At 39.2% G+C, this 21,943-nt stretch overlaps 1 protein-coding gene and 1 long non-coding RNA gene across 2 annotated transcripts; both read left to right on the forward strand.

Annotated features, from left to right (window-relative positions):
- The first annotated feature begins 240 nt into the window (after nt 1-240).
- Nucleotides 241-959, forward strand: SMIM38 (small integral membrane protein 38). The gene has a single exon (XM_040558138.1). The coding sequence runs from the start codon at nt 241-243 to the stop codon at nt 370-372; it is 132 nt and encodes a 43-aa protein (XP_040414072.1). The 3' UTR covers nt 373-959.
- Nucleotides 960-11,920: 10,961 nt separating this feature from the next.
- On the forward strand, nt 11,921-21,727 carry LOC121071210. The gene is made up of 4 exons (XR_005820441.1): nt 11,921-12,006; nt 12,436-12,559; nt 20,438-20,524; nt 21,471-21,727. It is a non-coding gene; the product is annotated as an uncharacterized LOC121071210 (long non-coding RNA).
- Nucleotides 21,728-21,943: the final 216 nt, after the last annotated feature.

Below are 21,943 nucleotides of genomic sequence, written 5' to 3' on the forward strand. Positions count from 1 at the left end.
TGTCATTGTCAATATAAGAGTTGTTAATTCTTTATGAATAGCACATGGGGCCTCTTGACTAAATAGTACGTTACATGTCCCAAATCTGTCAGCTGGGCTCTTCTCTCACATGCTAGTGAGATCACTTTGATTGGAATGTTACAGGAATTGCGGGGCCGGCCACAGAACTGAATACTGCATTATATAATTAGATCTCCCCAAGTATTTTTTTTCACATTACCTCATTATTCTAGCTTAAATATGGAATCAGTCCTTTTGATGATTTTGCTGATTGTGATTATATTCATACGATTCGTTTTATGGTCCTGCCTTAGTGCTTATATAGATTACAAACTGTCCCAAAGGTTTCCTGACAAGAGAAAAGAGGACTAAGATACTTCAAAAGGCTTGTTTGGATTTGAACTGGCAATGGGGACAACTGGACAAGGTAAATGGAGCTAGAGCAGATTTTACTTTGGGTTCTGATGAGAGAGAAATGACCTGCTGAGACTGCAATTGACTGAAGAGTTTTCAGAAGGACTCATGCTGACAGAGAGGGGGGGAAATCCAACAACTGATTGAGTCAAATGACTTCCTATCAGACTAGAGCAAGAATTTGTTGTTGGGAACAGACTTGTGGACTTTTGCCAATGAAATGATCTGGACAAGCTAGAAGGAATCTTGTTGGGCAGTCCAAGACTGCCAGTGGCCCAGTCTTGATACATGAAATGCGATGGCTTATTGCCTGCTGGACAAACTGCTGATCTGCACGTTAAGATGTCAGCTGTACAGCCTGCCTGGATGCAACAACTGACTGCACCTGAACGAACACGAAGATTACTGGCCCAGCTTAGGATCTGTGTCTAAGGAAGCAGATTTACAGAGTGGAGTTTTACGTGATTGACTGCCTTGTTGCTAAATTCTTCTTGTGGTTCATCCCGGTCAGTCGGATCAGAAACTGGATGTTTTTAGCTGTCTATAACCTGATGATTATCCCCATTTCTTATCAAGTGATATATCCGAATAATCATGCACTGCACACCACTGGAATACCCTGTTCCATGAAAAACAGATCCGTACATCTGAGTTTGTCTGACAGACTAGCTGTGCTTCAGCAGCGCCAGGTATGGTGACATGCAACAACACTCAGAGCCCTTGCAAAGTAATTTAATTTCTAGGCTTTCATAAGGAGCTACTGGGACATGGGAAGATTTGACGACTTGCCCAAGGCAATAGTGACTTAGGATTCTTTGGTTAATGCGTCTTGCAAAATGAGACAGGGGATTCCGAGTGAATTGTTTGCTTTCAAATGGCTGTTATACTAAGTCAAACATCTAAAGAATCTTGCTGCAACAACAGAATTTAACATCTGCTTTTAAGAACTTGGTTTTCCTACAGCAAAAGTAGGAAAATTGTACTGCCTTGCCTGAGAAAGGAAGTTGAAATGCAGTGTCCTTGGCCCAGTCAACTTTAAAAAGATTTCTCTGGGTTGATGATTTTTATGTCATTTGAAAGTAAAGGCTCCCACGTGATAAACTAACTTCTGTGTCTCTTGGTAGCTTATGTGATGATATCAGACTTCAGCCTAGGTAAAAACCCGAAGCATTCCTGTAAAGAGTTTCTGGCCCATTCATGAGTCACATACTCCTACAGGCTTGTCTCATTTTAGCAACTGTTAATCAGCCCTTATCACTTTGTTGTTTGAAGCCTCCTAAAATTCAAACATGAGAGGTAGCATGTGTTTATGCTGTGGAGCAGGGTAAATGTCAGGTCAATTGATTGCAGCTTCAGGTTTTATTTATGGTGGATGACCAACCTACAAGACAGCCTGCAATGTCTGAAGATGCATGCCATTGCCTTGGAATCTAGCTAGTTAATAAATTATGTCTAGATGTAACTAATCCCCTTGTGTGTTTTTGTGGATCCTAATTTTAATGATGATTGTCTCATGTTTGTTTTTGTGTTCCCCAGCACCAGCAGACCACAAAGGGAAAGTGAAATGGTGTCTATTTGATGTGCAGACATACCTTTGATAATAAGTAACTGGAAAAATAGGCACAGTGATCCATTTTTCTTCTGTCAATTAAACATGGCTATTCTTAGCTGTTGTATGCATCATTGTGAAGAAAATGAAACTTGTAGATAAATTGATATGATAGTGCCTTTAAGGAACAAGTTTTCTAATCCATTTTTTCAATTAAACTATACTTGACAGTGTCATATATTAATCATTTTAAAATGTGGATATAAAGAGAAATGCTACAGATGGAGCTGTGGGTTAATGTCCTTAATGTTTGGTGATGTTCAGAACTAACACTGATGTGGAATTCTCGTCTTTGATTCCTTTATTCCTGCAGAGCAGCATCTTGAATTTTCCATGTAAATCAGAGATCATGCTCTTGTTACAGACCATCCTCTTACACAGGCCACATTTTCATTGATCTCTGTGGCACAGTTGGTAGGGCTGGCAGGATGGAATCACCAGAATGGTTTAATGCCTGAGTTGTCATAACCACACCCTTAAAGGGTTTGGGGAGTGGGGTGCAGAAAAGAAGGCTGGTACTGAGTGATCTTACTGATCAGTAGTTATAAAGAATGGGGGATATTTACCCTGCCAGATAGGGGGAACAGCCTCTCAGTGGGCTGCTTCTGTTTGCATTTGTCTATTTGTTTAATTTGGACCCTCTGAGTTGCACGAATTTCACCCTGATTATAAGAATGTTATGGCCAACGTCTGTCAATATTAGATTTGCATCCTATACAGGTAAAGCTGGCTGGAACCCTGAAGAGTTTTAGAATGTCAAAGCTTTGAGGCACGTATGATTAATAAAGATGAATGTCTTGACTAAAGAATTCATTTAAATGATTTGAATGCCTATCACAGAAGGTTGTGTTACCTCTTAAACTCCATATGCATTCAAAGCAATTTTAATAGCGTTGTGGTTAATTTCTGCTGTGGATTCATGTTGTTCTTATTTAGTGCTGCAGGGCGTTTTTGAAATGGAAGGCCATCCTGTTTATGCTGTTATCACAAAATCAGGGCTATTGCTCTTTTAAGTGTGCAAAGCGTAATGGAAAGGAGGATCTTCCTCTTTATTCTCCTAGACATTTTCCCTTTCTCTTTTTGTGGAGACTAACAAAATCTAGGCCCATGTCAGCTGTGCAGTGACATGGAAGTGTTACTGTTTCCTGACCCAGTCCCCTGGAGCACTGTGCTGAGATGTCTGAAATGAGAGAGAGTGTTACTTCAAGAACTGAAAGAAATACAGGTCCATCCACTCTAGGCTGTGACAATGTGTCTTGATTAGTCTTGGGACCAAAGCCATGTCTCTGCAGGACTGTGCTGTGGTGACAAACCAGCTGGGCTGGCCATGCCTGGGTTGGCGTTGCTGCCTAGTCACTACACACTGAGCCACTGCATTGAGCAGTCACATCACCAAGTACACCTGGGCCCTGGGGTGCCTCTGCCACTGCTGCACAGCATCCTATTATTCCCAAGGGCTGGTGTGTGGAGTTGGAATTCAAAACAGGATTGTTCTGCTGCTTTGGACGGAGCTCATGTGGAGCCAGCTTCTGATTTACCCCCTGCCTGCAGCAGTCACAATGAAAGTAGAAGTTATTTTTCACTGCAAATGGTGCATTTGGCCCAGTTTTGTGCCTTTTGAGGTAACTGTTCTGGTGTCTGAAAGCCCATTGTATCCTTATGCTTTTTAGAATTTTTGTCACAGATCTTATGTTGTGCTCTGATTTAACCGTATCTTTTTCTTTCAGGAAAATGTAGTATCAAGTTAATAATGACATTTTTACTTGTTTTATAGTATTTAAAAAAATTTAAGAGCTAGGTTGTCTCTGTGCTCACAAGTTATTTTCTTTTTACAAGACAGAGTGCAGCAGAAGAAAAAATTTTGGAGAATAACTGCTTCATGTCAGGTAGTTGTACTTAATATTTAAGTTCTATCCTGAAGCCCATATTTCAATGGGAGTTGAATGGGGTTGGCTGGGAATCATTCTAGAGTCTTTTAAAACTAATTCCATTTCAGCTAGGTATTTAAGAAGATACATACGCCACGCTAGTTTTGATTGTGTTTAAGGACATATTTAAAAAAAAAGCATGTGTTTAACAGCAGTTTTCAGCTGTGGACAATGTGAATGAAGACTGCAGTGTGGAGCCACCTTTCAAGACATGAAACCAAGGTATATGTAAAGGAACAGAAAAAATTAAAAAATAAATCACTAAATACTGTGATGATATTAAAATTCCTTACAAATGTAACATTAATTTATATACATAGATATTCAAATCCACTACACATAAGTATGTTCCTGTTATATTAAAGAAGTTTATAGGCCATATATGATGTACTTAAAAAAAATAATAGTCTGATATTCCACTGTTACTCATAAAAGTTTGTGTGTGAAATGGTTTCTTGATTTCTTTTTTGCTTATCTAGTAATGCATACATATCAAATATATTTAAAAAAATAAATGGAAGTATACGACATGGATACAGAACTGTTGCTGGGATATTGTAACCATTTCTTACATTTATAGGATTATGCTTTGTTTTGTTCGAAGCCAGTGATTTGGAGAAAGATGTGAGTCAGTTATGTAAGTACTATTTCTTTTTTTTTTTTTTTTGAGTCTACTCTTGGAAGATTATCATGACTTCCTATTTCTGAATTTCCTCTTCTAAGATCAGTGTCTGTCTGTCTTACAGGTGTTAGTAGGGTCAACTTCAAATGTTGGAGAGCATTTATTTACTTTGGTTGTACACCCTTGGCTGTAAGCATATACAGATATGTATATGGGTATGTGTTTCAGCATGTATGTGCATAGATTTTTATATGGAAATGTTAATTTTTTAATATCTTATGATAACGGCCCTTCCCACTATGTTATGCTACCCAAGCTTGTATAGTTCTGGAGGGAAAAAATGACGTGGATCAAACTGCTTAAGTAACTGAAGTTGCAAAATCCTCTTTGCATTGGTGCATATCAGGGCTGTGGAAATACCCAGCGACCATTTTCTTGGTACTAGTGGTACCATTTTAACCAAATTTGCTCCCAAACCAAGTAGCCATTTTGAAGTTCCACAATTAGTACTTTGTGATTTTTCTTTTGCCAGGACTCAGAATCTTTCTGATCTGTAAAAGCTTAATTGATTGTAAATATCCTGTCATCTGCTAATGTAATTTCTTTTTGACGTTCTGTAATGTGCACAAAGTTGGCATTATGGACTGCATTATGGTATGGAGAACTAATTACAGATAAGCTCAAAGTCTGATGAGAGTGTAATTATATTTATTGATTAAAATAAGTCTATAATTTTATTTTGCAGTGTCATTACAATGGCATCCACTTAAACAATTACTGTCAAACCATGTAAACCAAACTCCAGTAGGAGTCCCTTAAATAGATCTGGTGATGCAACAGGTGGTCTAATTACTTTAGGTAGCTCCATTACAGCAGACTTCAGTGGAGAAGCTGAAGACACAAGTAGGGATACGATTATATTGACTCTCGCAGGAGGAGTCTGAACAGCTGGAGGCCCAGTGGCTTGTCTGCTAGCTCTTTACAATGAGCTGCCATTATCAGAAACTGAAGCTCAGGGGACATCTTGTAAGTAGTGCTGCTACCCTCTATGACACAGCTCTAAGGAGCAGAAAAATACTGTTAGAATCTCTCTTTCTAGATTCAACAGGGCATCAAATTGTAGGACAATTAAATGGCAGAAGCCTCATCTCAGTTATGGTAACAGAAACCCAGAGTAAATCCATAAATGCAGTTGTTTTATGCTTGATTGACACCAAAATGGGTGACCTTATAATGTGCCCCTTTGATTTTCGGTACAGGCGGGGCTAGTAGCATCTATTGCTAAGGCTGCCAGGCACTTCCAGTCCTGAAGCCCTATTTGCAGCTATTCACAACTTTGTCAAAGTAACTTTTCAAACTAAACAAATTTTCCGTGTTGCATTGGGTGTCTGCCTCAGGCTGAATTCTCTTCAGAAAGTTTCAGCCAGAACAGTTTAGTGTCTTCCAAGAACAAGGCTAGAGAAAAATACATTGTTTTACACATGCTAAAAATTATTGGCAATATTTTCTCTGACGAGATGTAGTCGTTCCATTTTGGGACATGCAATTGGTCTGGATTTTTTTTTCCCTATCAGGGATGTGTAACTCTTGTTCACATAAACAAAATTACCTAAATACGTACTTCAAATTCAAGGGGGACAGGACCAGATCTGATGTGTGTAAACACGGATAAGGAAATCAGCAGGGAAAAGAAGACACTGTAACGACAGTTTAGGCAGAGGAGGAAAGTGTCTGTGCATAGTTGTTAGAAAGCGAGCTGGACTGCATCATGTAGGAAAATGGGCATTAAGACTGAGAGATGGAGATAAGAGGGTGGACAGAAGCTTTTGGGTTGGTGAGAATCAAGCCCTGTTCAGGCAAAGTGAGTGGGACAGAAATATTGGGCTGCTCAGAAGGAACTGGGGGAGGCTGTGTGTCCAGATCTGGTAAGGAACAGCAGTGTAGGAAGCAGAGCTGGAAAGAAGTGGTGAATGACAGTGAAACAAGAACAACCAGTGAGGGGGTGGGCACTGAGGCTGGATGTAAGGACTGAGAGCAAAACCCACGTAAAAGCAGGTGAGCAGTTGACTAAATGCCAGGATGAGGTAGGAGACAGGCTGAAGGAAGTTAGGAGAGCTTGGGCTAACAGACAGGGTAAAAGTGGAGGCTGAAGTAAGCGATGAGGCTGAATTAAGCGATAAGGCTGAGGCCGGGAGGCTGTCTTACTGAGCAAAGAGATTTGTCCTGGAACAAGAGGTCCAGAGAAATGCCAAAGGGATAAGAACAGGATAAATGTCTGCTGGACCAGACAAATACTGGGACTTGAGTTTCATTTTTTTTTGGCTATCAGAAAATTTCTGTGAAACTTACTGTCAAACTTACTGTCAAAAATTCCTCTGTCCCATCTGCCCCTCATCCTCCAGCATAAAGTGCTCTGCGTCTATATACTCGGGTGTTGCTGGTTAAACAGAATTATCAGCGTAGCCTTGTGTGCTGGGCATCTAGCTGGCTGTATTAACAGGATGTAACAAAGTTAAGTGCTGAGATGAAGATGGTGATAGAATTAAGGCTTTATGTGCAATTCTTGTTCTGCCCCCAGGCATTATGATACAGTCTTAAACTGCTCTTTTCCCACAGGTTCTTTTGCTCATTTATTGCTCTGGCTGTCATGCTCTGGGATTGAGGGTTGCAGTGACAGTGCTTTGAATGTTCCAGAAAGATGGAGTGTGGAAGGCAGAGCTTTAGGAAGACTAATGTTTTGAGTGCAGTCATGAGGAAATTAGTGCTGTCTTTGCCTGTCGTTGAGTCCTGAGTGAAAACACTTAAATGTTTTCTTTTACTTTTTTGACTGCTTACCTGGAGTACCTGTGTCTAACTTAATTATGTGCCCAGAACTAGTAGCTGCAGATTAAGTCAGTGTAACAAGTAAACTGGTACCAGTTTAACAAGTAAATTGGTACGCTGAGAATTTGAATTCTGAGAATCTGAAGTGTGACACTTAAAACAAGATGCAAATAGAATAATTTTTCTGTAGGTTGGTTTCTTATTGCAAGATGTGGTGACATGGATATAACAAGAATGTTAATCAGCATTTATGGAACATATAAAAACTAAAGGACATTCAGGAGGAAATTAATTATTCTTGCAAAGGGAACCAGAAGAAAACATGAGAACTTATTACGTAAGCACTGTCCATCCTGTCTGCTGAAAGTAGCAGGAATCCCTTGGAAAAAATCATCTACTTTTAAAATAAGAAAATAAGTTTTCTTCCCCTGTGTCATATAAGAAATCAATAGTTGCTCCTCTCAAAGCTGATAGTGAGCTTTTATCATGTCCACTGGACTTGAGAGCTTTTATCATGTCCACTACTCAAGAGAAGAGAGGACAGGTATAGCTAGTACTGCTTAGTTTCCAGATCTTGTTCACATTTGTGCGTGATAGATGAAGAGCTTCCAGCACAGAGATGTAAACACTCTGGGTGTATGCAGAAGAATAAAAATAAGGGAAATTTGTGTAAAATAGAGACATAGATAGTATTTAGGTATGCTTGGGAGGTTTTTAGCTTTGTATATTGGCCTTAGATAACTAGACTGAGTATCAGAGGTACATGCCTAAATCCCCTTTTAGGAAAGGCTCTGATGAGTTTGGAGCCCAAGTCCCATGTTTAAAGGAATGTTTGAACTTACAATCAGCACTAGCCTGTGTGTTTTAAGAGGCCATTTTCCACAAGCCCTGGCTGCTTCCCCATTGAGAGTTGCCGGCCTTAGAGCTCTTCATCAGTGTCTCTAACTGAAACTCATGAGGTTGATAATCTCTCTTTAGTGTCAATAATTGTTTTGGTTTCTTTAAAAATTTTTTTTTCCACCCATATCATTAAAAAAAAATCTGCTGGATTTTGGGAATTACTATCAAATAATAACTCTAGAGATTGATATGTCTCCTCCCTGATCTTTGTATTAAGACAAATTCATGGAAGAAAGATTCATTGGGGCTTTAAATGCAAGAAATCCTTGTGCTAGAAGAACCCAAAGAGGTTAGAGAAGCATCACTATGTGCTTGTCCTGTTCTTAGTCTCTTAGAATATCCAGTGTTGATCATGATGGGGCATGGTGCGGTGTTAACTGGACCAGTGGTCTGATTCTGCAGTATTCTGCTCTACTGGCCCAGGACGTTGTCTTTGCATCTGACAGTTATGAGTCTGTCCATTATGTTATTTAGAATTGACTGATGTGACAAGTGCTTCCAGAAGGCAGGAAGAACTGGCATCTGCTGTCTGTGAACTCAACAAAGCAAAGTGTTGTGCTGAAAGGATGAAGAAAAAGTCGGCAGTCCCAATTATGAGCTACCTGAAGGCACGTAACTTTAACACTTTCTGTGCTGATCCCAGAGCACGTACTTCCAGAAGCATACCTCTGTGGCTCTGGCAGTTGATGAGATATCTGATTTTGTCTGCACTCTGGTTCTTTCTTTAGACATGCTTTCTTTGGCATGCATCTCAGACCGAATGTAGCGACTTCCAGATTTTTAGTCCCTGCAAAATGTCTCCCACCACGCCTAGATTAAAAAGGGCGCAGGATCCAGTTAGCTAATTTGTTCCTAGGCAGTTAAAGTACTTTACATGAGCTCTAGACCATGGAGTAGATTTAACATACTATTTTAAGAATATGAGCAGTGTTGCATAGGGGGACGTATCTGTATCTGTCTCAGAGCAATAATCTAATTGGAGGGCGTCCTTTGTGTAACCCTGTTAACATTTTAGACTATTCTGGGAAACCCTGTGGCCCAAGTACTATGGAATGTAGTTGGGAAAAACAGTGTTTTCTCAAGTATTTCAGATGTGGAATATTTATTTTGTAGCCAGAGAAACTTGTTTTGTTGCCAAGCAACTGACCATGAGTAGGATCCACTGCCAACTGTACTTGAAAAAAGGAAAAAACCCAGTTACCTCTCCTCAGTCTGTGTGTGAGCATTTACAGTGCAGTCAGGAGAAATTTTAAAATCAGTGCGGGAAGATTCACTGGTAGTGGCCTCAGGTCACCAAAGGCTTTTCCCTTCACCATCCCCTCAGTCACATAATCACTGTTAGCAACCAACAGAAGACGCTAATGAAAATATTGATGAAATAAATTATGTAGCTTTCAAAAGTCTTGTTTTGATGTCTCCTTCATCAGAGCCCTAGATAATGGAGTCTTATCTGCTCTTTGCTGGGCTTCTGATCCCAACCAGGTGAGATCAGTAGATGCAGCTCAGGATTCTGCTCTCTTTATTGACTTTATATATTAGCCTGAGCAGGCCTTCAGCATCCAGAAGTTTAAATATTGTTAGTTTCAGAATCCAGATACCCCAGCTGGTTTTCAGAGGAGTTAATGATGCTTAGCTTGCATGTGGTAGGTGAAGGCTAAAATGAGAAATAAATAACTTTGAAGGAAACTTACAGCAAAGGGGTTGTAACTATTTCAGCACAAGAAAAGCACTTCTTACTGCACAAATCTATTGAATGAGAAATAGTTACCTGGGGAGGTGTATGTTTGTGAATAAACCTGCCTGTTACACTGGACTTGGCTTAGGTAAAGTAAAGAGTTGTTTTGGAATAACCTGATGATACTGACACTTGTTCATTGCAGTGGTTATGCCTGTGACGGATGCTTCCATCTCTGCATCTGGGCTGAGGCTGTACCAGTGGACTGCCCAGTGCCCCTTTGTTAAGAATGCTCATTAACTGCTCTTTTAAAAAGTGAATTGCCTGTGAGGGTCCAATGTAAAATGCTACCCATCTGGATAAACAGGAGAAGGGAAAAAAGGAGCATTGATAAGAATTAGGCTTGTAGCTAAGTCTTAGGGAGAAGTGAGTCAAAGCCTATAAAAGGATGCAAGACAGACCTGTGAAATTTTGAGGTTGAGAAGGCACTCAGATTTTGGAATTTTTGGTGGGATATATGTGTACTGTTTTTCATAGCATGAATCTTTTTGTCTTTCTCAAAGAAGTTCAGGAAATGCCTGTTTGTCTCCGTTTCTAGTGTGTAGTAGTTTATCTGATCTTTGTTGTGGATACAGTACACTTCCATGCTTCACTGCCTACTTCAGAGATGACTGCTTGGGTTTCTGCTGGGGAGGGACAGTTGTCAAATTCTTTATGCTTTCAAATACAAAAGGAGATTGCCCAGGATGGTGCTGTTCAGACTCCAAAAGCTTTCTCTCCAGCCTTGGCTCTTCTTTCCATTTTTGCCCTCCTACTTCAGAATAATGCCTGTCAGTTGACCTCATTTAGCAGTCAAGGCTCCACATCACCTGTTCTGCAGTTTTCTCTTCAGCCACTGGTGGAGATTGTATGCACACGTTAGTTTGGTTGGCTTCTCTGACAGCAGGTGACTTTTAACTTGTAATGGTACGTGAGGCATTTTCATGGCTTTTGTGAATTAAATGGAAATTTCAAGTACTGGATTACCTCAAAAATTGCTCTCTATTTCAAATTTACTTCAGTTACATAAGAGTGATTCACATGATCATGTGAAGGTCAAGATGCTTACCACATTTCTAATGCATTTGGGGGGAATTAATTCCCCTTCCCCCCAAAAAAACAATCTCATCATTATGTTTTTTCTCTAGCTAAAAGTATGTGTAACTTACTGTGTTGACAAGTTTGAGATTTTTATTATCATAATTTCATTTAGGAAAAGTTTTGAGGTTTCAGTCTGGATTCAAAAAATATATAATTATTCCAAGTGTTCAAAGTGTAGGTCTCAACCATAAAAACAGCTCAATTTACTATTGGTGCAAACTAGTGCATGAGTGTCAGTGATGAATTCGGTTTCTGTCATGTAGGTATTCCTGTGACATTATTGATAAGAAGATAAGATCAGCAGTACATAATGACTCAAGTGTATAAATAAACTTCTGATATAATTCCATGTACAAATACCTTGTGTCATTTGCAGGCTGTGGCATAGATTGGCCTGCCTGTGATAATATTTATTTTTATTACTTTAAAAAAATTCTCAAAGACCAGTGCTGGGAGGTGTGATATCTCTCTTAAACATGATTATGATAATTTTTGTGAAAGTAATGTCTCTGTTATTCAGACTAGTGACCTTCTATGTTAGGCAATGCACAGGCGTATACATGTGGAAAAAAATGCATTTAATGCTATTTCTGTTGCAGTACCTTATGCTCTGAAAATGTTAGATCCTGATGGATGAGCTGCTACGATACTGAAGTTTGTAGCCTCCAAAGAGTAATACAAAGGAGTCAGTGTTTCCCTGCTCTTTGCTAACAAATTATGTGAATTTTATACTATCTTGTCCAGTGGCCTACAATGCAACGCATCTGAGTAGTTACCAAGAGAGGAAAGGGAGAGAATAAAGAAATGCCTTTCTTTCCTTTGAGCCTTGCCATTCTCTGGCAGCACAGCTCTGCATGCAGGAAACAATTTGTGTCTACGCAAATCAAACTGGGAGGTAAGTGACCGAGAGAGCTGAGTTGCATTCTGAAAGGTTACATGAAAATGTGAGAGTTGCTGTCTCTCTGAATGTTAGAGGCTTTGAAAGAGGAAGACACTAAATTTTCAAATTGAAAAAGGTGGAAAAGTTGTGATAGAAATTTTGTTTGGGAAGATTTCTTTGGTCCCAACCTGAAATTTCTGCTAAAAATAAGAAAACCCAGCTGTGCCTCAGCGCTCTGGAATGGCTAGCACCCTACTTCACGCAGCCACCTAGAATATGACAGACGAAGTCAACATCGCTGTTCCATCGTGCTAAAATGAGAGACTGGCACAACCCCATATAAGCCTTGTGATTTATTTTTTTAAGCTATGCTAAATTGTATCACTGTGTAAAACTGGAAAGCTGTTTTCATGTAGACTAAAAAGTATTTTTTCTCTTTTACAGGTTAACCTTTTGTTAACAGAACCGGGGCACTGGTACCTGCCAAGTTCTCCCTCAGGCCACAGTGTGGGAAGTTTATCTCCAGGAGATACCTCACAAGCTGGAATTAATGCCACAGTTGAGTGTTGTGAGTGAGAAGGGAGGAATGTCCCTTGAATATTTTGTTTTCCTTGTCTTCAGATTACACTGATGTCATTTTGAGGAAAGCTGGAAATCCTGTCAGTTCTTATGCAAATAATAGCTCAATGCATTCCTTTTGCGAGCAACATCACTGAAAAAGATGATCTTATGCATGTGTTGTCAGTTACTCTCCAATATTTACTTCCATTAGTGGAAATCATGGTATTTCACAGGCTATATTTTAGGCAGATACATGTACCAGATATGAATAACCTCTCACAACAGTGTTGTGTTGCCAGAGCTCAAAGTATTTCTAGAAGGATATTCCTTCATTCTTTGTTTTTTTGTTTTGTTTTGTTTTTGGTGTTGTAACACAGGAGACATAATTTTTCAGATTAAAGAAACAGTTGACATAGTTTTATTTGTACCGAAATTTGGGGTTAGTCATTTAGCATCATAACCTCAATAATGTGAGTATATGAAGAATTTGAATCTGTAGTTGGTATTTAATAATTATAGAACCTGTTTCCTCCATTTATAAGTTAAACAAAACGAATCCTAAGTAAAAGCACAACATTTTTATTGTCATTCATGGTATTTCAGTCTATTTCCAGCAAACATTTTTTTACCAACAAAAACAGCAGAAAATTTATTAAAAAAATAATCTGCAGATTGTGGTTGCCCACAGATTCAGCCTGGAAATAATGTTCAGTCATCTTGAAATCTTTCCAGTGTGTACCACATAGTTGTGTGATGAAGGAACAGAGGCAATGCTATCTGATTTTGCCATCCAGTCATAAATAAGAATAACAGCTGATGAACATATGATCTGGCTCAGTGTTTCCATGTTTTGCCCAAATCCATGGTCAGAAATATGATTGCACGTTTTTTAACATACATTTTTGAATCACAGGCATGACATGTAAGAGTCATGTCTGTTCTCCCTCTTTTGATCACAAAAGCTGTTGAAAACATTATCAGCTGAAGCTTGCTTTCCCAGCACTAGTATGGACACAATATATTGGCTGTGGTATATTATGCATTATTTTATTTGAAAGTCTTTTCTACCTTGTGCTCTCTTAGTGTGTGCCATGGCTGCTCAGAAGGTCATTATTAGTCATCCTGGCCCTGGTTCTTGGCTATGCTTTTGTGAGTACATGCTGGTCTACAGGATCTATACAGTGAAAGGCAGTCCGTAGCAATCCTTTGCTGTTGTCATAACAGTTCCTATGCTGCATAGGATGCAAAGCTGTAAGCAAGGGAGCATGGTCCAAACATCCCAACAATGCCTGAAAACTGCAGCAGCTCTAAGTCACTGACAGTTGAAGCAAAGCAGAGCAGCTCTGAAGATGCTCCGCTTTACACCAGGGTTTGACCTGGAGGATCGCCCGCTGCATGGTGCGGGGAGCCCTGGCAGCGTGCTCCTGCCTCGGCCCAGCTCTGGGCTCTTCTTGTGTGGTTTGGGTGCTGCTGAGAACCTGGCTCGGTGCTGGCTGCACTGAGGCGTTCGTTTTCTGAGTGCTCGTGTGTATTGTATGCACATTGCTTGTGGCTGCAGGCCGTGATGAATATATGTATAAGCTAGAGCGGGCAAGCACACAGCTCGTACATAGAAGGAATATAACCGAGTCAAGTAGCAGAAATATGCTTTCATGGTTTGCAGATATTACTAACCCAGTTTTACAGTAAAATTTACTGGTGCACCTAATGCAAAAACAATTTTAAAATCATGTATCTGCTGAGGTACTGCTTCTGTTTTTTTCCAGAATTGGAAAGAACAAAGTATTTTTATTTTCCATGAGAGATAGTGTTCAAGGGTAGTGATAGTTCATTAATAAACATTTTTAGTTATTTGTTCTGTTCCATTCTCGCTTTTTCTGCTTGTCTTCTGAGGTGAAGAAATGGGCTTTGCAGCCTTAGCAGTCACCTGTGGAATAGTTAGAGTAAAGTGTAATATTTTGAGACTCCATTTTCCCAAGGCTTCCTGAAGGCGTCTCTGTTTATCATTCAGCCTGCACTGCCTGTATTGGGTTACACTAGGAATGTGGAAAGCTATATGGGAAAATCTGTCAGGCTGCGAAAAGCTCTCAGGCTCTGAAATTTTATGGACCATGCTTTCTAATGCACATTCCATATTTCAGGGTGTCTGGCTACCCTCAGTCCTTGTAAGGATGTGACGTGTGTTGTAGAATATACATGCATGTTTTGTTACAGGTACTACTGAGCTGATAAACGAGGCCACAGACCTATGGAGACAGAGAAAGGAAATCCCATTAGGGGATAAATTATAGTGACACCTACTAGTGTGGGTACGGATAAGGGTCAGTCACCATTTACTATACGTGATCTTTAATATGGTAGGAGCACCAACGTAACTCCTTTTCCACAACTGCGCTCCAGTAAACTCCCAGTTTGGGAGTGGGGCCCATGTTTTTCCTAAATACAAATCATTATGAAAGGCTCATTACAGATTAGATCTTCAGCTGGTGGAAATCACGTTCATAGCCAGATGATTTGCTTTCACATACTTCAGCAGGACCTAAATTTGCAAGTCATCAAGCCCAGTTAATAGGACTTTGATCAAATGTCTTGAGCATGTTTATGTGTGCTTTGTAAAAAGAAAAAAATTGCTCATGAAATTATCCTTTGCATGCAAAAGATACTGAGATACTATGTAAACAGTTTCAGGAGCCTAAAACTGGACTGTATTGAAGAGGCTTTTTTCCTCGTTTGTAACTTTGATTAGTCTTGTTAAGGTTACCTACATGCCCTGGTAAGATGATTGAAAAATAATAAATAAAACTAAACCAAAACAACAACAACAACAAAACAATTTAAGAAATGAAAGAAATTCCCCAATTGAAAAGTTGCAACAAAGCATAATCATTAACATCTTCTCTTCTCTTGTACTCACCAAGCTAATCAGCTTTCCTGACTACCCATTCAAAAGGTGGGATATTAACAGCAGATCTGTTAATGGAGGCTTAACAGATGGGATTATTTATACATACGTGCTTATAGAAAGTGAGGTGTGAATTCCAAAATGGCAGGAGTTTCTATACGTGCTCATGTCCATTAATGTTTCTGTAAGGCAGAAGACTCCAGGATTGTGAATGCAACATAGAGTCAGTCAGCCCCTTGAGTAGGCATATCCAAAGCCATTTTATGATTTTACACACCAAAACAAAGATAGCAAACTCCACTCAGAAGGCAGTAGACAGCCCTTTCAGGTATTATCGATGTTCTGTGGTTTTAGGGAGAGTCTCTGATTAATTATTTCTCCATAGATTTGCAGAAGGTCAGTTTGTCTATTAGATGAAATTCTGTGGTCTGGCTTATTTAGATCAGACCCTATTCTGGGAATTTGAGTACAAAATGAATATGCATTTCTTGAGTATTGTCATTGTTCAATAGCTCCCTGTTTTAAACAAGTATACCTTAGAAGATGCTAAGCTTTTATTCACGGGAAAAAATAAAAATAAAAAAATCTGACTCAAGGCAGCCACTGCTTGCTTCAGAAAAGGGCTCCTAAGAAGACACGACATAAAAATAAAATAAAAATCAAGCCCTAAGAAAGAACTGTGGATTTCATCCATGATGCATGTCTATAGCACCTGGATAGTTATGGGCTGATTTGAATCCCCTGCAACACCTAAGTTATGCATGTATGTTCATGGACACATTAAGGGTGATGGATTAGGGACACCTTTCCCTGATGTTTGTGTTGTTTTGTTGGGCTTATATCCAGACCTTAGTGCTATTCAAACCTCATAGTTTTTGTTTGAAATATGAATCAAATACATTGTGAAACCGATATCTTTCCAAATAATTTTGTCATCAAGCAATTAAAATATCATGTGCTATAAACATCTCTAAGACGCTATGGTTGGGAACATTGCCAGTTTCACAAGTCACATTGCCTTCAGAAGTACAATGAATGTACAGTACTCTGAACAGTCTGGAAAGAAAAGTCATTTTCCAGCTCTTAAAATCTTTTTTTAGCTTTTCGCAGTACTCTGAAGTCAAATTATGATGATTTTAAAGGCAGAACTGTTAAATGCCAATGATATGTCAGTACTGGGCACACTTAAATTCTTAACAACACAGATAGACCAGTGCTTAATATCTTAATTGTGCATACAAAATGCTTTTAAAGTAAAGTTAGCCAGAATATGTATGCTTTTTAAATAATTATGCATTTAAAATATATTAGGAAAAAAATCAGGTAACATACCTTTTTACTCCAATATTGCTATTTTTGGCTAGGAATATGAGATTGCATAGACTAGGAGTTTAAAGAGGAGTCTGTAAGATTTGACTTGGACTCATGCTTAGACACCAGATTATCTTCCTTGACTTTGAAAACTGTATTTCTCACAGGCTTCATCAAATTGATTTCAATTTACAAAAAAGTTAAAAAGTACCTCTTGAATTAATTTGTTAGCTTCAATGGAAAGTGTTTTGAACTTGATGCCTTAGAAACAACTAACTAACAGAGGTCTGAATGTGTAGTGACAAACTTCAGGAATTTATTTTGTTACTGGTTTATGCCTCAGTTTGCTGGGTTGCAGGGTGAAGATAGTGGTGGTGTGTCACACAGCAGGTCTGCAGTTTGGTATCGCTTCTATTGTGAGGGAAGAAATAAGCATTTGAAAGGCCAAGGTGGTGTTTGGGAGCCAGGTCCTGCTTCCTGCATGGCTGGTGTCTTCCTGGGTGCTTTTAGAGGAATTGTTTAGGCTTAGATCCATGGGAGTATTTGGGCATTTCCTTCAAAATGAGATAAAAAGGGGCTCTGTTTTCTGTGGATCTGACTCAAACTCTTCCTGTGTCTCTGTCCTCATATGTAAAGAATAATTGTCATGTGCTGTTACAGGACATATATTTATGAATAACTATACTGATAGCTTCAAATGCTACAGTAAGAGGAGTCAGGGCAGTGAAATTTGGTGAATAGAAAAGCTATTTTTCAGAATGACATAGAAGTATAGGTCTCATTGACCTCAACGTTTTTGAATCTCTCAGGTAGTTTAGAGAAATGCACCCTAAAAGTGAACTGACTCTTAGAAAAAAGGCATAATATAACTTTATTATTGACTTCATCAGTTTAACACTAGAGTATTTCAACAGGGTGTGCTAAACGAAAAATAACAAGCTAATTAAGACGAATGTCGTATAACCCCTGAAAACTGTGGTCGTGAAGATCTCCAGAGTAATGCACATGAAAAAAAGAAATAATATTCTAGATCCTGTAACTGTTATCTGAAAAACAAAGCAAACAAATAAACTAACAATGTTAATGGTCAGTCCCAAAGTAATAGCAGTTCCTTTAGTCTATTGTTGCTCCTTAGGAATAAAAATTGTGATGAGAAAACCCCAGAGGAGTGTGAACAACTGGAAAATTTTACCTAAGCAATTAAGAAGATTATCTTGAGTAATATAATTATTTAGGAAGTACGGCAGGCCACGTATGCTCTCTGTTGACATTCTAAATATAAACATTATTTATTTGCGCTGGATGATGTGCTTGTGACAGGTTGGCTCGAAGGAGGCTGTTTCAACACAGGAAAGTGCAGTAGTCTTTCTTCCACCAGGACAACCAGGGGAACAGAAATCCAGGCAGTTTGCAATCCTAGCTCAGACAATCACAGCCAGCAGCTCTGTTGACAGGGCTGCTTTAATGGGGCAGTCCTTCTCCAGCTGCTTGGTCTGTGCCTGAGTGCAGCGTAACAGGCTGAAAGAAATGGGCAGCACAAAGAGCAGAGCCTCCTGCCAGTGGCACCATGTTGCACTTCAGGAAGGGCGTTAGGAAAATCAGTATAAATGAGAAGCAAGTAATTATCGATGTATACGGCAGGTGTTTTTAGTCATAGCATTCTGAACTGAAATATTTTTGGGAAATCCACATCTAAATCTTTGTAGGAAATCGTATCCAGAAAAAGAAAACAGTGAGTTCTTTTCTGATGTTTGGTAATGTGGTACATAAATATGACCAAAGCAATAAACATGGGATTTCACTGCACATTCTGAGGGAGTAATACACTGGAATTAGCAATAGAATAGGAGGAATGAATGGGGATATCCTCTGAGTGTTTATTCTCTTTGAAAGGTGATCTCTTTGGCTGAGACTTAAGAGTTACTACATAGCTAATCGCTGATGCAAATGGTTGTAGATAGGATAGATGGCCTCAAGATTGATGGCTGACTGTTGTTGGTCTAAGTTTTTAATCCAGGCTTTTGCTGGAATGCAAAGTTCCTAGCTCAAGGTCAATTATACAAAGACATCAAGAAGAAAAAGACAGCCATGGTATTCGTCTGCTTCTCAAGCTATCCAAGATGGGAAACCATTTTTACTTGCAGTGACATGCTTGTTAATGCTGGGCAATGAAATACTTTTTAAAAAATTATTATTATTATTATTATTGCAACACTTTGCTTGCATTTAAAAGTTAAAACAAACAAAAAACCCACCCCTTTTTTGGATCACCGCTCATTTCTTGCAGTTTTCAAAGAATTATGATTGTGTTGCTCAGATAAAACCTGGGGACTTGGAATGTCACTGTAACAATGCAGAAGTTGCCTGAGTCACTTGGGGTGGGCAGCGTCCCAGTAGCTTAATCTAAATTTGTTTCATCACGCTGCAGAAGTATCAGAATACACCCAGAATACAACAGGGGACAAAAGAAGAATTCTGTATCTGGTAGCAGAGATGGGCCTGAATCAATTGCTAGCTCTGAATTAGGAGATGCTTTTGTGTGAATTCGTATCTGAAACGTACAGCTTGTCTTCACTGTTCTTAATAAAACAGAGGCTGGTGCAAGAAATGAGGCACTGGGTAATGTAAGAAATGTAAACTTCCGATCGTGGCCCCAAACCTAAAGACATATTTAGATAATGGAGCAGTTGTCTCAAGTGTAGAGGGTTCCTTACAATACCACCTGTTAAACATGCTTTGATTTATCCATTAAGTAAATACCAATGGAGAGTGTATGAATATGAAAGGCTGAGAAAAAGGTAGAGCTATAGCATTTTAAAGGTAATTTTGAAAAAATGGTAATGCTAAAAGAATGTGTGCTGTTATTTTATTTACTTTTAGTTTCTGATTGTTCCTCTAATATACAGAGCATGAAAATGGGATGAATGCATCTGATTTTGAAAAAGTGATTTAAATTGCTTCTTTGATGGATCCTTGCTTATGGAATATCATCCCATGAAGGAGAAGAAAAAATTTCTACTAAGATGGAGGGTGAAACACAAAATGCGGACAATTAAGGCTGCTGATGTTTAGGATTATGTGATTGGCAATAGATACAAATAAGACTAAGTTTTCATACAAAGTAGTAATATTAATTGAATAACTTATAGCCAAAGTTAAAAGTCAATAGATGTTGTCCCCCTCAGAAAAGAGGACTAAATTATTTGAACATGTGAATTCTTAACTACTTGGTCAAATGTGGTTAAAATGTATGAAAACACTGGTTATTAATTCTTAATGAAATCTTCCAAGTGTCCAGTGCTGTGAATTCCAACACTTTTGTAGTCAAACAACAATGGTCAAAATTTTGTGTAAGCTAAGGACTGAGTTTTTCAAGACAAAAGTAGAAGACATTTTTACATTTTTAGTATTTTGTCACTTCTTTCTGGCTACTGAATGATTTTCCATTACAGCATAGTTAATGCTTTTTCTGTTTTTCTTTTTTTTTTTTTTTTTTTCGTATTATGACCTATTAAGTCAACAAAATAGTATTCTATGGAGAGTGTAGCAATTGCACATGACTGTGATAAGTTTGCATAACTTTGCGGGGATTGGGGGGGGGGCGGTATTCTTGCCCTCTTCTTGGAAACAAAAGATACGACTTACTTTCTCTGCCCTTTCCACCCAATACAGGTTCCTTAACTCATAGTTTTAGCCATGAGACAAGACATCCGGTGTTATTTCAGCAAGTCCATATGGTTCTCGAATACTTTTCCCAAGGTAAGGATTAAAAAACATCAAATACTGCTTGATGAAGAGAGGAAATCTCATGTAATGCTTTTGTTCTGCTAACATCTATGTAAAGAGCTGCCTGGGAGTTTTGGAATGGAATCTGTCATCACGGTAATCCTGTTCTGGAAAATCGTGATGGAGACAGCACTGGGAGTGACGTCATTGACTGTTGGACACAATCATTGCCCACAGCAAAATCATAGCCTTACCCAACTTTCCTTTGTGTCTGACATTTGAATGCCCAATTGGCAAGATTATTGGTGTTGCTTTCTTTTCCCCCTTTCACAGCTGTGTTAAAATTCAAAACACAGATATGCAAGAAAAAGGCTAATACAGAGGAGGGTCTGTTCAATGCTCTCTGCAGACTTCAGAGGAATTTTTGTGCACTTTGCCTTCAGTGTCATATGCAGGAAATTCTTCTTTGGTCCATACAATGCAATAAACAAACCTCCTGTGTGTTAGCCTTAGCTTTTAGCACTTCCATCACGGTCTATGGTGAGCGGTAAAGCTGTAAGAAAGAAGCAGTTTGCTTTATGAAGGTTCTGGCCTACCCTCGTTCTCTCATACACCTATTTGTTAAGGACTTGTTACCACAGAGGGCAACAATAGTTGTATGACATAATGCAGAAATGCTATTTATGTACCATGTGGTAACAATTAAGTTGATAAATTGGATTTGGTTATTATTTTTTCTGCCTTTGTAAATTGATCCACCTGTGTTCTGCACTACTGGATGCGAAAAGACAGCCTGGGTTGTAGTCCTCTGGATTGCCTTTTTTCCTGACTGAGTCATGGGTTGTGTATGTGCACACTCCTTTGTAAGGCAGTGTTGCAGGTAGTTTCATGAATTAGATGGTGTTTGTATTTAAACATCTTTAGGTACGTGCTGAGTTATTGTTTTACAGATAATAATTTTACTTATTCTCACTTACAGGCTGTGGGGAGACCATACCAGAGCACATATCCATCTTGCAGCCCATGGAGGGCACCACACTGGAGCAGGTGGATGTTTCCTGAAGGAGCCATGGCCCATAGGAAGCCTGCTCTGGATCAGGGGAAAAGTGTGAGGAGGAAGGGGTGGCAGAGAGGTACAACCATGCTGTATGTAGCCTGTCCCCCAGTCTCCCTGTGTTTCTCAGGGCCAGGAAGGTAGAGGCGTTGAGAATGAAGAGGGGAAGCTGGGCCTGGGAAAGGTGGGGAAGCAGTTGCTTTAATTTATATTTTGTTTCTCAGTGTCCAAATCTATTTTTGTTGTCAATTAATTAAATTAATTTTCCCAAGTTGAGTGTGTTTTGCCCATGATGGTAAGCAATCTCCCTGTCTGTATCTCAACCCATGCGGTTTTTCATCTTTCTCCCCCCTGCCGTACTGAGGAGGGGGAAGCATGAGCAAGCAGCTGGGTTGGCA

Source organism: Cygnus olor, chromosome 5, assembly GCF_009769625.2.
Source record: "Cygnus olor isolate bCygOlo1 chromosome 5, bCygOlo1.pri.v2, whole genome shotgun sequence".
Taxonomy (NCBI): domain Eukaryota; kingdom Metazoa; phylum Chordata; class Aves; order Anseriformes; family Anatidae; genus Cygnus; species Cygnus olor.